At 46.7% G+C, this 12,537-nt stretch overlaps 2 protein-coding genes across 2 annotated transcripts; both read right to left on the bottom strand.

The window, feature by feature from the left end:
- Nucleotides 1-7,345: 7,345 nt before the first annotated feature.
- Nucleotides 7,346-8,727, bottom strand: LOC123056866 (uncharacterized). Its single transcript, XM_044480111.1, has one exon. The coding sequence runs from the start codon at nt 8,600-8,602 to the stop codon at nt 7,346-7,348; it is 1,257 nt and encodes a 418-aa protein (XP_044336046.1). The 5' UTR covers nt 8,603-8,727.
- A 1,163-nt stretch (nt 8,728-9,890) lies between these two features.
- LOC123058195 (uncharacterized) lies at nt 9,891-12,070 on the bottom strand. Its single transcript, XM_044480998.1, has 3 exons — nt 10,851-12,070; nt 10,241-10,341; nt 9,891-10,126 (listed from the first exon to the last, which is right to left on the bottom strand). Exons 1-2 carry the CDS (start codon nt 11,947-11,949, stop codon nt 10,283-10,285), a joined length of 1,158 nt encoding a protein of 385 aa, XP_044336933.1. The 5' UTR covers nt 11,950-12,070; the 3' UTR covers nt 9,891-10,126; nt 10,241-10,282.
- Between the last annotated feature and the right edge of the window lie 467 nt (nt 12,071-12,537).

The following is a 12,537-nucleotide window of genomic DNA, read 5'->3' as shown; positions in this document are numbered from 1 at the left end:
CCTTAGCAATCGCTAAACCAACTCCGAGAGGTTATTGACCACGCCGGGGCACGATCAACCTGACCACGAGGGTCTGTTTCCTGCGAGCAAACGAAGAACAAGCAAGAAACTAAGATTGCAATCTGGATATTGCGAATATAAGATGAAAGCTTTATTGATCAAGGTGGGGTTCTGTGACGCCTTTGTCTAGTCGTTGAACACAAACGAAGTACGCGAAGTTGCAGCTATGGCGAACTTTTAATCTAAACAAAACCCAAAGTCTAAACGATGCCCTAAGGGCTGTATATATGGAGGAAGAGGGGGGAATTTCGTGGCCCTTGGTGGAGGGGTCCGAAATCAACCCTATCTCTTGTTTCCCCACACATACGGACTCTAAAAATAGCCTATACTTATGTATTTCGAAATTACATGGGCCTGGCCCAATAATAAGGTGACGCAGCACCTAAAATAGCCTCGGGACGAAATTTATGAAGTGGCATCTTGTATATTTCGTCCAAGGCTTCATGCACCCATTATGGTGGCTTCAAAGTCCTGAAATCATCACTTGTAACTCCGTTCTTGTTCCCCTTGCGCATGCCATCATCTCCATGCTTGTTCTTGCTCCAATGTTCATCCTTCTCCAAGCTAGGCCCTTCATTTGTAAGCAAAACAAATGTATCCAATTTAGGCAGCATCATATTCTCATGAACATTAGAATCATTACCAAGAAACGAAAGTACCTGGTAATTTAGTTGGCGTGCACGAGCTCTAGTAATTGGTCCAGTATGTATAGCAGCAGGGGCTGTGGGTGTAACAATTGTATTGATGTCCTCATCATCCTCCCCTTCTTGAAATGAAGTCGTCCTCGACGGAAGTTCATCTTCCTCACCCAAATAAGGCTTCAAATCTGCAATGTTAAAAGTGGGACTAACCCCAAAATCTGCAGGCAGCTCAAGTTTATATGCATTATCATTTATTTTCTCTAACACCTTAAAGGGACCATCAGCACGTGGCATTAACTTTGATTTGCGCAAATCAGGAAATCTATCCTTACGCAAATGTAACCAAACAAGATCTCCAGGTGCAAACACAACATGTTTTCTACCCTTATCTCCAGCAAGTTTATATTTAGCATTCATGCGCTCAATGTTTTCCTTAGTTAACTCATGCATTTTTAAAATCAATTCAGCATGTTGTTTAGCATCAAAATTAACCTTCTCCGAAGATGGAAGAGGCAACAAATCAATAGGTGCACGAGGTAGGAAACCATACACAACTTCAAAAGGGCACATCTTAGTAGTAGAATGCAATGAACGATTATAAGCAAATTCAATATGAGGCAAGCATTCCTCCCACATTTTCTTATTATTCTTCAAAACAGCCCTAAGCATAGTAGACAACGTTCTATTGACTACTTCAGTTTGTCCATCAGTTTGGGGGTGACAAGTAGTACTAAAAAGCAATTTAGTCCCCAACTTAGCCCATAAACATCTCCAAAAGTGGCTAAGAAATTTAGTATCACGATCTGAAACAATAGTATTTGGCACACCATGCAAGCGAATAATTTCACGAAAGAACAAATCAGCAACATTAACAGCATCATCGCTTTTATGACATGGTATAAAGTGTGCCATTTTCGAGAATCTATCCACGACAACAAATATGCTATCCCTCCCCTTCTTTGTTCGAGGTAAACCTAAAACAAAGTCCATAGATATATCCTCCCAAGGAACACTAGGTACAGGTAACGGCATATATAAACCATGAGGATTGAGTCGTGACTTAGCTTTTTGACATGTAGTGCAGCGAGCAATAAAACGCTCAACATCCCGTCTCATCTTTGGCCAAAAGAAATGTGTAGCAAGTACGTCCTCCGTCTTCTTCACGCCAAAGTGTCCCATTAATCCTCCTCCATGCGCCTCCTGCAACAACAAAAGACGAACGGAGCTAGCTGGAATGCATAGCTTGTTAGCACGAAACACAAATCCATCGTTAACAACAAACTTGTTCCACATTCTTCCTTCTTTACAATTCTGCATTACATCTTTAAAATCAGCATCATGCACATATTTATCTTTGATGGTCTCCAAACCAAATATTTTGAAGTCAAGTTGTGAAAGCATAGTATAGCGACGAGACAATGCATCAGCAATAACATTTTCTTTTCCCTTCTTGTGTTTAATGACATAAGGGAAAGTCTCAATGAATTCAACCCATTTAGCATGTCTACGATTCAGTTTAGCTTGACTTTTAATATGTTTCAAAGATTCATGATCAGAATGTATAACAAATTCTTTGGGCCATAAATAATGTTGCCATGTTTCTAAAGTCCGGACAAGAGCATATAATTCTTTATCATAAGTAGAATAATTCAGACTAGGCCCACTCAATTTTTCAGAAAAGTATGCAACAGGTTTGTCATCTTGTAATAACACACCTCCTAATCCAATTCCACTAGCATCACATTCAAGCTCAAAAGTCTTATTAAAATCAGGAAGTTGGAGTAAAGGAGCATGTGTCAACTTATCTTTCAATACCGTGAAGGCTTCTTCATGTGCGGTACCCCAAAGAAAAGGCACATCTTTCTTTGTAAGCTCATTGAGAGGTGCAGCAATGGTGCTGAAATCTCTCACAAAACGCCTATAGAATCCAGCGAGGCCAAGAAAACTCCTCACTTGTGTGACCGTTTTGGGCTGCGGCCAACTCTCAATAGCTTCAATCTTGGCTTTATCAACTTCAATTCCCTGTGGAGTAACAACATAGCCAAGAAAAGATACTCGGTCGGTGCAAAAGGTGCACTTCCCAAGGTTACCAAACAAACGTGCATCACGTAGAGCAATAAAAACAGCACGTAAATGTTCCAAATGTTCTTCCAAAGATCTGCTATAAATCAATATGTCATCAAAGTAAACTATCACAAATCGTCCAATGAAAGCACGTAAAACTTCGTTCATTAATCTCATGAAAGTACTAGGTGCATTAGTTAACCCAAAAGGCATGACTAACCACTCATATAATCCAAACTTAGTTTTAAATGCTGTTTGCCATTCATCTCCCAATTTCATAGGAATTTGATGGTAGCCACTACGCAAATCAACTTTGGAGAATATTGTAGAGCCACTCAATTCATCAAGCACATCATCTAGCCTAGGAATAGGATGACGATAACGAATAGTAATATTATTAATGCCTCTACAATCAACACACATACGTGATGTACCATCCTTTTTTGGCACTAGAATAATAGGAACAGCACAAGGACTAAGGGATTCGCGTATATAACCTTTGTCGAGAAGCTCTTGTACTTGACGCATAATCTCCTTCGTCTCCTCTGGATTGGTACGGTATGGTGCACGGTTTGGCAGTGAAGCACCGGGAATTAAGTCAATCTGATGCTCAATCCCTCGAATAGGCGGTAATCTCGGTGGCACGTCTTGTGGAAAAACGTCAGCGAACTCCTGCAAAATGTTAGTGACAGCAGGAGGCAAAGAGGAAGGCACATCCTCGAATGAAAATAATGCCTCTTTGCACACAAAAGCATAGCAAACAGATTTGCTGAAATCTAGCTCATCAATATCAGATTTGGTGGCAAATAAACATGCACTTTTCAATTTAATTTCAGAAGCAACACTAGATGGTTTATTATTAGGCTTCATTTGTTGCTCAAATTCTTTTGCCACAATCTGATTTTCACTCATATTCTTCTCCTGTTTTGCTTTATTAGCTCTATTAATATCATCTTTCAAAATGGAATCAGGAGTCATAGGAAGCAAAGTAATATTTTTATCCTTATGAACAAGAGTATAGTGATTGTTTCTACCATGGTGTACAGAGTTTTTATCAAATTGCCATGGTCTACCAAGTAATAAGGAACATGCTTGCATAGGTACCACATCACAATCAACATAATCAGCATATGTAGAGATACTAAAATGCACACGAACAGTACGTGTTACCTTAACCTTGCCGCTGTTGTTGAACCATTGGATGTAGTAAGGATGTGGATGTGGTCTTGTGGTGAGAGAAAGCTTCTCCACCATCTCCATGCTAGCCAAGTTGTTGCAGCTCCCTCCGTCTATTATGACGCGCACAGAACGTTCCTTCACAACTCCCTTGGTATGGAACAAATTGTGCCTCTGATTTTGCTCAGCTTGTGTGACCTGCACACTCAAAACACGTTCAGCAACTAAACATTCATGCATGTCAGCGTCTTCAGGAGCCATGTATTGCGTCTCATGATCAGAATCATCTCCACCATGTTCTTCACGTGTAATAAGAGCCAATGTCTCCTCATCATAGTCACTAGCGGACTCATATCCACCATCCGCGGTAGCAATCATCACACGCGGAGATTTGCATTCCCTCGCATAATGACCTCCTCCCTTACAACGACGACAAATAATATCACTTGTGTGCCCTGTTGATGCCATGGAAGAAGAAGAACGCTGTGCAGGCTCCGCAGGTGCGCTCTTGGCAGATAATGGTGGTTGTGCCTGTTTTCTTGTATCACGGCTGGAGGTGGCACCGGATGGAGGTGCTGGTGCAGTTGAAGTAGAAGATGCACGTGGTGTCCATGATGAAGGTCGGCCTGCAGAAAAGTTAGTTCGCCCCAATGCTTGTCGATCCTGCACTTCACGTTCAGCTTTACAAGCAAGATGGAATAAACGAGTGATATTAGTATACTCCTTATAGTCTAGAATGGTCTGAATCTCTTTATTTAATCCACTCAGAAAACGTGCAAGCATAGCTTCATTCTCCTCGACAATACCACATCTAATCATGCCAGTTTGTAATTCCTGATAATATTCTTCTACAGAATTTTTCCCTTGTCTTAAACGCTGCAATTTTTGAAGCAATTCATGTTGATAATATGGTGGAACCCAACGCGTACGCATAGCAGTTTTCAAAGCAGCCCAAGTAGTTGGAATAGGATATAATCTACAATGTTCAGACCACCATACACATGCAAAACTAGTGAAAGCACAAACAGCAGCAGCAACTCGTCTCTCCTCAGGATATTGTAAACATGTAAATCGTTGTTCAGTTTCTAACTCCCAAGTAAGATATATATCAGGAACATATCTACCCTCAAATGGTGGAATATTCAATTTCAGTTTAGGAATATGGACATCATCTCGTACCTGAGGTGGTGGTGCAGGCCTACCATTACGAATATATACCTGAGGTCGACCTGGTGGTGGTGGTGCTGGTGGCTGCACGTAGTTCGGATTTTGATCAACCTCATCCTCATAATCTCCCACATAATCATCATCCTCCTGGGTACCAGCAGCAGCAGTAGCAGGAGCCAAAGAAGCACCAACAGCAGTAGCAGCGGCACCAGAATTTTGTCCTCGCTCAATAGGAACACGCTGTGCTCGTCCATACTGATTCGGAAGGGGGCGTAGTTGTTGTTGTTGCAGAGGTGCGACAGGTGCAGCCGGTGGTGGAAGACGCGCAAGTAGTTCATTAAATCTGTTATCGAGCTTTGTTTCGAACGTCTTCTCAAGGCCAGTAATCTTCTCCATAGCCTCTTCAAAATTGTTCAGCACATCTTGCACCTGTTCAGTCATCATTTGCTGAAACTTATCATGAAGCTCCTTGTTCAATAAGTTCTCCTAGTCAATCTCGTCGGCTTGTGATCCTGGCATGGTTAGCAGCAATAGAAACACACAAGAATATGATCCTACAAACTACTAAGAAGTGGTGGTGGTGTATCACAAATCCGTCAAGCAAATCTCAAATTCTTACCAGTTCTTACCCAGCAGCAGGCGGTGATCGGCAACCGTTGTAGTCAAAAACTCTCAAAGCTTGGATAGAGCGATTACCAGGAAGAGTCAAACACACGACGTAGATGTATGTGGAGCTGGGAAGGCTTATAGTATGCTAGCAAAAAGGGTCAGCAATAATCAATTCAGAGATGCAAAGTTGAATAAACGCTCAACGACGGTACTGTGCTGGTCCTAGGCTAGACTGTGCTAGAGACGCGAGCCTAGAACACCAACAAAATCACGGCGCGGCACGTAAACAAGGGAAAAGCACACTCTGAAATTTTTTCTTTTCGCTCTCTTTTTTTTTGCGCTCTTTTTTTGCGCTGCTTTTTTTTTGCGAAAAAGCACGATAATGGCGAGTGTCTCAAAACTCTTCCTAGGTCAAACTGACAGGATGGGCACGAAATTTTTTTTTTCGACAAATTTTTTTTTTCGACTGCCCGGACCCAAAAACTGGAAACTGCTCTGATACCACTTGATAGAGGCAAAGGTGTCCCGTCTTTCGATGAGATGGTGGATTTCGCTTTGGTGGAAGTCGACTTTGACGATCCGACTACGAACGTGTGAGGACGTCGCGCCTTAGCAATCGCTAAACCAACTCCGAGAGGTTATTGACCACGCCGGGGCACGATCAACCTGACCACGAGGGTCTGTTTCCTGCGAGCAAACGAAGAACAAGCAAGAAACTAAGATTGCAATCTGGATATTGCGAATATAAGATGAAAGCTTTATTTATCAAGGTGGGGTTCTGTGACGCCTTTGTCTGGTCGTTGAACACAAACGAAGTACGCGAAGTTGCAGCTATGGCGAACTTTTAATCTAAACAAAACCCAAAGTCTAAACGATGCCCTAAGGGCTGTATATATGGAGGAAGAGGGGGGAATTTCGTGGCCCTTGGTGGAGGGGTCCGAAATCAACCCTATCTCTTGTTTCCCCACACATACGGACTCTAAAAATAGCCTATACTTATGTATTTCGAAATTACATGGGCTTGGCCCAATAATAAGGTGACGCAGCACCTAAAATAGCCTCGGGACGAAATTTATGAAGTGGCATCTTGTATATTTCGTCCAAGGCTTCATGCATCCATTATGGTGGCTTCAAAGTCCTGAAATCATCACTTGTAACTCCGTTCTTGTTCCCCTTGCGCATGCCATCATCTCCATACTTGTTCTTGCTCCAATGTTCATCATTCTCCAAGCTAGGCCCTTCATTTGTAAGCAAAACAAATGTATCCAATTTAGGCAGCATCATATTCTCATGAACATTAGAATCATTACCAAGAAACGAAAGTACCTGGTAATTTAGTTGGCGTGCACGAGCTCTAGTAATTGGTCCAGTATGTATAGCAGCAGGGGCTGTGGGTGTAACAATTGTATTGATGTCCTCATCACCCTTACACTTATTAAACATAAGCCCTCCCTGCAGCATTACTAATAACAAGCTAAGCGTACATACATAGCCTGAAAGTTGAACATTTGCATATGCTCTCTCCCACAACTGAGATGTTACATCATACAGATAACATATCTGATCTCTCCAATGTTGCACATAAGCACACCATTTCCAATCACTAGATAAATAACAAGAATCTACAATCAACGAAAAAAGACAGTAGAATTACGGTTACCTGAGCAGAGAGCCGGTGGCAGCTGCCAAGCGTGAATGAAACGGGTGACGACGTGCTCGCTAGGCGGTGCAACCAGCTCGTAGACCTCACACTCCACAACCTTGCGAGCACGCACGTTGACACCGAGCAGATGCTCGTCGAGGAAGAAGTAGACCACGTCCGGGTTGGTGGGGTGGATGAGCGCAAGCACGGGGATCTTCCTGGGCAGACCAGTCGCCTTGTAGCTCGCGTCGTCCCAGATCTCCTTAAAGGTGGCCTCATACTCCAGCGTCCACTCCGTGGTGTCAGGATCGGCGAGCGTCCAGACGCTGATCTGTGTAGCGCCGCGGCTGTCACGGTTCCTGGAGTACATGTCCACGAACCGCAGCTTGCCGGCGCTGACACGTACGCATCGGTACTTGTCAAGCAATCCCCAAGCTTCCCTGGGCTTGAGCGCCTTGCCCTCCGGCAGCGGGACGACTCTCAGCACCGGCGCGTCCTCGAAGGGGTGGCAGGTGAGGAGGCACCAGGAGAGGTCGACCCACCAGAGCCTCCCGGCGTGCGAGACCACGCGGTTGGGGCACAGAATCCTGGCAGGAAGCGGGTAGCCGACGTACTTGCTGACCCACTCTCCGACTTCCGACGAGAAGCGCAGGAGGATGGCCTTGTCACCGCCGACGAACGGCTGGAGCTCGGCGACCATGTAGTGGCCGCCACCCGCCGGGGAGGAGATGAGGCCGACGTGACCCATGTGCATGATGAGCTCAGGTTTCGGGAGCGGGAGGGCGGAGGCGGTGGTGGCGTCGAGGACGAAGTAGCCCGGGGCGAACGGGCGCCAGCTGAAGTCGCGAAGGCTGGGGGTGTTGATGACGGTGGGGCCCGTGGCGCGGCCCTGGTTGGCGTGGAGGAGGAGGAGGCCGGAGGGGTCGACGGCGAGGACGGAGGGGAAGTTGTCGGAGGTGGTGCGGTCGGCGAAGATGCGCGGGGGTATGGTGAGGAGCCCGACGCGCGGGGGCGGCGGCAGCGCGAGGGAGTGGTCGGCGCCCGCAAGGAGGTCGGCGTCGGCGGCCGCCACCCGCGGCACGCTGCCGAGGATGGCCCAGGGCAGCGACGCGGCTCGCTCGATCTGGCGTGCGCGTGCTGTGGCGTTGGACTGGTGAACGGTGACCGCGGCGACGACGGGGACTATGGGAGCGAAGAGGATCAAGCAGCGGGCGGCTCGGGGAATGGACCGCGCGGATGCCATTTGGTGACGGTGAACTGCGACGGGGGTCAGTGTTTTGTGGGAGGATTGGCAAGCGAGGCAAGCGGCGCTGCTGTGGAGGGCAGAGCTGGGGGCAGCACCGTAGCAGCCTTTGTAGCGTGGCAAGCACCGGAGTTCCGATCAATGGCAGGAGCAAGAGTTGCAAGGCTGCAGACTCTTCATTATCCCTCAAATCAAAAGCTCATCCTGCTCGTCGGAAAGTGCCTACAGGCTACAGTAAAGCAAAGAAGGACGGGATGTTGTTTGACAGGCGCTTTGACTGCTGTAGTACTCGTAGTATCTTCTGCCATCTTGGCGGTTGCAGTCCGGGTGATACGAAGGGAGCAGAGCAGGTCGCCTTCGGGGCGCGGGCGCGATCATGGAAACGGGGACGCTTGCACTGTGCCAGACGTCCCGTGGCAGTTGGCACACAGACACGGGTGAAATGCACGGTCGCTTCCTGGCTTTGTACATCCGACGGAAAAACAAACTTGGTTGGGGAAAATTATAAGTTTTGGTATATCACTCCGAAGAATAGAGGCTTTGGGTTCCTGTAACTTAGCATAGAGGCCCGTGTTCCGTTGATTCCAATGTGCACCATCTAGGTGCAAGAAAATATTGTCCACACCGCAAAAAAGAAAATTGTCCAAAAGGAAAAGGCATAAAAGTTCCCACGATCAACAGGAAAATGGACTAACCCTTTAAATTGGTCTGCGAGAAAAAAAACATTTCAGGAATCCTTTTCAAAATTGTCATACACGCAAATGTATAAACATGATACGAACTTCAGTTTTGCAATGACGTTGTATCATGTAAAAACAACTTAGAAACTCGGCTTAGTACAAATGACTTGATTTTGGTGATCCCGACTTGATTTCAGTGTACTAATCCAATTCAAGTACAAATGAGTGATCTATTTGCTATCTAAATTTTTATTTTCCTATATTACACACCCAACATCTTGGCTTAGTACAAATGACCGAGCTGCTTACATATTTCTAAGGAGTCAATTAATTTATTGTTGTGATCATGCCAAAAAAATAATTCCATGTCGACATCATATCACCTTCATCGATCAACCAGCCCATCGGAAAAAATGCTATCTATGTAAACATTATTTCTGAGTACGAATACTAGGTAAAAACGATGTTCAAAAGGAAAAAAACTTATGGTGATTTTGCAGATAATACAAAAAATACATACTATCCTAGTCCAAAAATGAAAAACAGATTAAGACATTTTTCAAGTATTTTTTCGAACCAAGCAGGAGCATGGATTGACAAAGTTAACAAGAGCCAGAAGCATAACAAGAGCTTAATGCCTTGCTGCCAAGGATAATCACTTCAGTTCTGAACCATGACGGTGGATCAAGTATCCAAGCATAGAAACCGCACTACTAACATCTGAACTTACACAATAATAACAAGAAAAACAAGCAAAATGTTTCAGCCATGTTGCCAATTTCGTTGAGTCGAGTGCTGTCCAAAAGACGCCATTGCCACCTGATAACTTGTATTACTCCCCTACCTGCGACCAAGGAACAGAAAATTACAAAGGAAGTTTTAATACACCAGGCTGCATGAGTAGTGTGCTAAAGGCACTAAATTCCGTCGATGGAATGTACAACTCAATGAGCGTAACCTGTTAAGAAGTTTACTCTGGTTCTCGTTCCTCAATCTCGTCTCACAGCTGGAGTTGCTGCAGCTCTTCTTTCACGCCATCTTCAGTCTCCTTTGCAGAACCTTCAAAGGACAGACAGCATATTATGTTAGGCAAGGGATACAGGCCTCAGTTCATTTGATCATCTAATGCTTCTATGGATTTCTGACATTAGACAAATACAGAAACTAGGTTGTTCTTATGTTTAATAGCTGCTTCATTATGCTCATTCATGACTATATACCTTTTGTTACAGTAATGGCAAGTCGACCAAATAAACGGTGAAGGAGCTGACACGTACTCCTATATACCTTCAGTTTTACAGTAATGGTGGAGTACAAGCATTCTCATAATATTACAAAACAAAAACATTCTAATACCTTGAAGCGTAGTGCTACAAACAAAGAGGGAAAGATAACGGATTTCAGGAAGCCACACGTTTGCATATGTTCTCTCCGACAAAAAACTGAGATGTTAGAAAATCAGACACCACATCATACATCATACACCTCTGATATCTACACAGAAACCCAATATTTCCAGTCTAACAAGAATGTACGTTCAATCAAAGAACAGTGGACGGTAGAATTACCTGAGCAGAGAGCTTGTGGCAGCTGCCAAGCGTGAACGAAACGGGTGGTGACGTGTTCCCTAGGTGGCTGAACCAGCTCGTAGACCTCACACTCCACAACCTTGCGAGCACGCACGTCCACGCCGAACAGGTGCTCGTCCAGAAAGAAGTAGACCACGTCGGGGTTCGTAGGATGGATGAGCGCAAGCACGGGGATCTTCCTTGGCAGGCCAGTCGCCTTGTAGCTCGCGTCGTCCCAGATCTCCGCAAAGGTGGCCTCAGACTCCAGCGTCCACTCCGTGGAGTCCGGATCAGCGAGCGTCCAGACGCTGATCTGAACAGAGCCGCCGCTGTTAAGGTTCCTGTACATATCCACGAACCGCAGCTTGGCGCCGCTGACAGCCACGCAGCGGTACTTGTCGAGCAGTCCCCAAGCTTCCTTGGACTTGAGCGCCTTGCCCTCCGGAAGCGGGACGACCCTGAGCACCGGCGCGTCGGCGAAGGGGTCGCACGTGAGGAGGCACCAGGAGAGGTCGACCCACCAGAGCCTCCCGGAGTGCGAGACCACGCCGTTGGGGCTCAAGGGGCGGGATGGAAGCGGGTAGCGGACGTCCTTGGTGACCCATTCCCCGGCTTCGGAGGAGAAGCAGAGGAGGTCGGCACGGTCGCCGCCGAGGATCATCTGGAGCTCAGCGACCATGTAGTGGCCGGCGTCGGCGGGGGAGGCGATGAGGCCGAGGTGGCCCGGGTGCATGACGTACTCGGGGTTGGGGAGCGGGAGCGCGGAGGCGGATTTGGCGTCGAGGAGGAAGTAGCCCGCGACGGTCGGGAGCCATAAGAACTCGCGGCGGCTGGGGAGGTCGATGACGGTGGGGCCCTTGGCGGGGCCTTGGTCGGCGTGGAGGAGGAGGAGGCCGGAGGCGTCGACGGCGAGGACGGACGGGAAGCTTCTGGAGGTGGTGCGGCCCGGGAAGATGCGCGGGGGGATGGTGAGGAGCGCGACGCGGGGGGCCGCCGGCAGCGCGAGGGAGAGGTCGGCGCCCTGGGGGAGGTCGGCGTCGGCGGCCGACACCCGCGGCACGCTGCCCAGGATGACCCACGACGGCGAGGCGGAAGCCATCTCGGCTCTCGGCTTGGAGCGGTGGCGGGGAGCGACTGAGGGAAGCGGTAGTGGGTACGGGTAGGGGACGGGGTGGTGGCAGGCTAGGGTTTTAGGAGTTGGGGTAGGGGGAGGGTGGATGAGATCGGGTTGTTCCTACTACGAGTTTGAATGCTGTCGCGTGGGGAACCGGATCCTCTAACATCAAGGAGGAAAGTCACCTAAGCTACAATACCCTAACTTTTCTCCTTCACATTCATATGATTAAGACTAAAATGACTTGAATTAATTTGCAAATCAAAATCTGTTGTATAAATTTACAAAAATTACATACAAACAAAATTACAGTGCATAAAATTAATTTTATATTTATTTTTGTCAAACAGTAATCACGCACAGTACTGCTACAGTAGATCATACAGTATTCGCTAAAGTACTCTAACTTTCCTTCTTTGCATTGCACTAGTTTGCACTGTAGCTTAGGTGACTTCCCTCCTTGATGTTAGAGGATCCGGTTCCGTGGCGGAGACCGCGACGGTGAGGATGGACAAAGCGGAGGACGAGGCGTTCGACCAACTGTCTTTCGCGTAAAACTTTTTGCTATGGGAC

The sequence above is a fragment of the Triticum aestivum genome, chromosome 3A (assembly GCF_018294505.1).
Source record: "Triticum aestivum cultivar Chinese Spring chromosome 3A, IWGSC CS RefSeq v2.1, whole genome shotgun sequence".
NCBI lineage: Eukaryota > Viridiplantae > Streptophyta > Magnoliopsida > Poales > Poaceae > Triticum > Triticum aestivum.
This window is presented reverse-complemented; position numbering and strand designations above follow the sequence as displayed.

Bases quoted from the DNA above. Each gene is read 5' to 3' on its own strand.
- LOC123056866 (XM_044480111.1), bottom strand. From the start codon at position 8,602: ATGGCATCCGCGCGGTCCATTCCCCGAGCCGCCCGCTGCTTGATCCTC.
- LOC123058195 (XM_044480998.1), bottom strand. From the start codon at position 11,949: ATGGCTTCCGCCTCGCCGTCGTGGGTCATCCTGGGCAGCGTGCCGCGG. The intron at 10,342-10,850 runs GTAATTCTACCG...TGTCCTTTGAAG, and splicing joins GCCACAAGCTCTCTGCTCAG to GTTCTGCAAAGGAGACTGAA.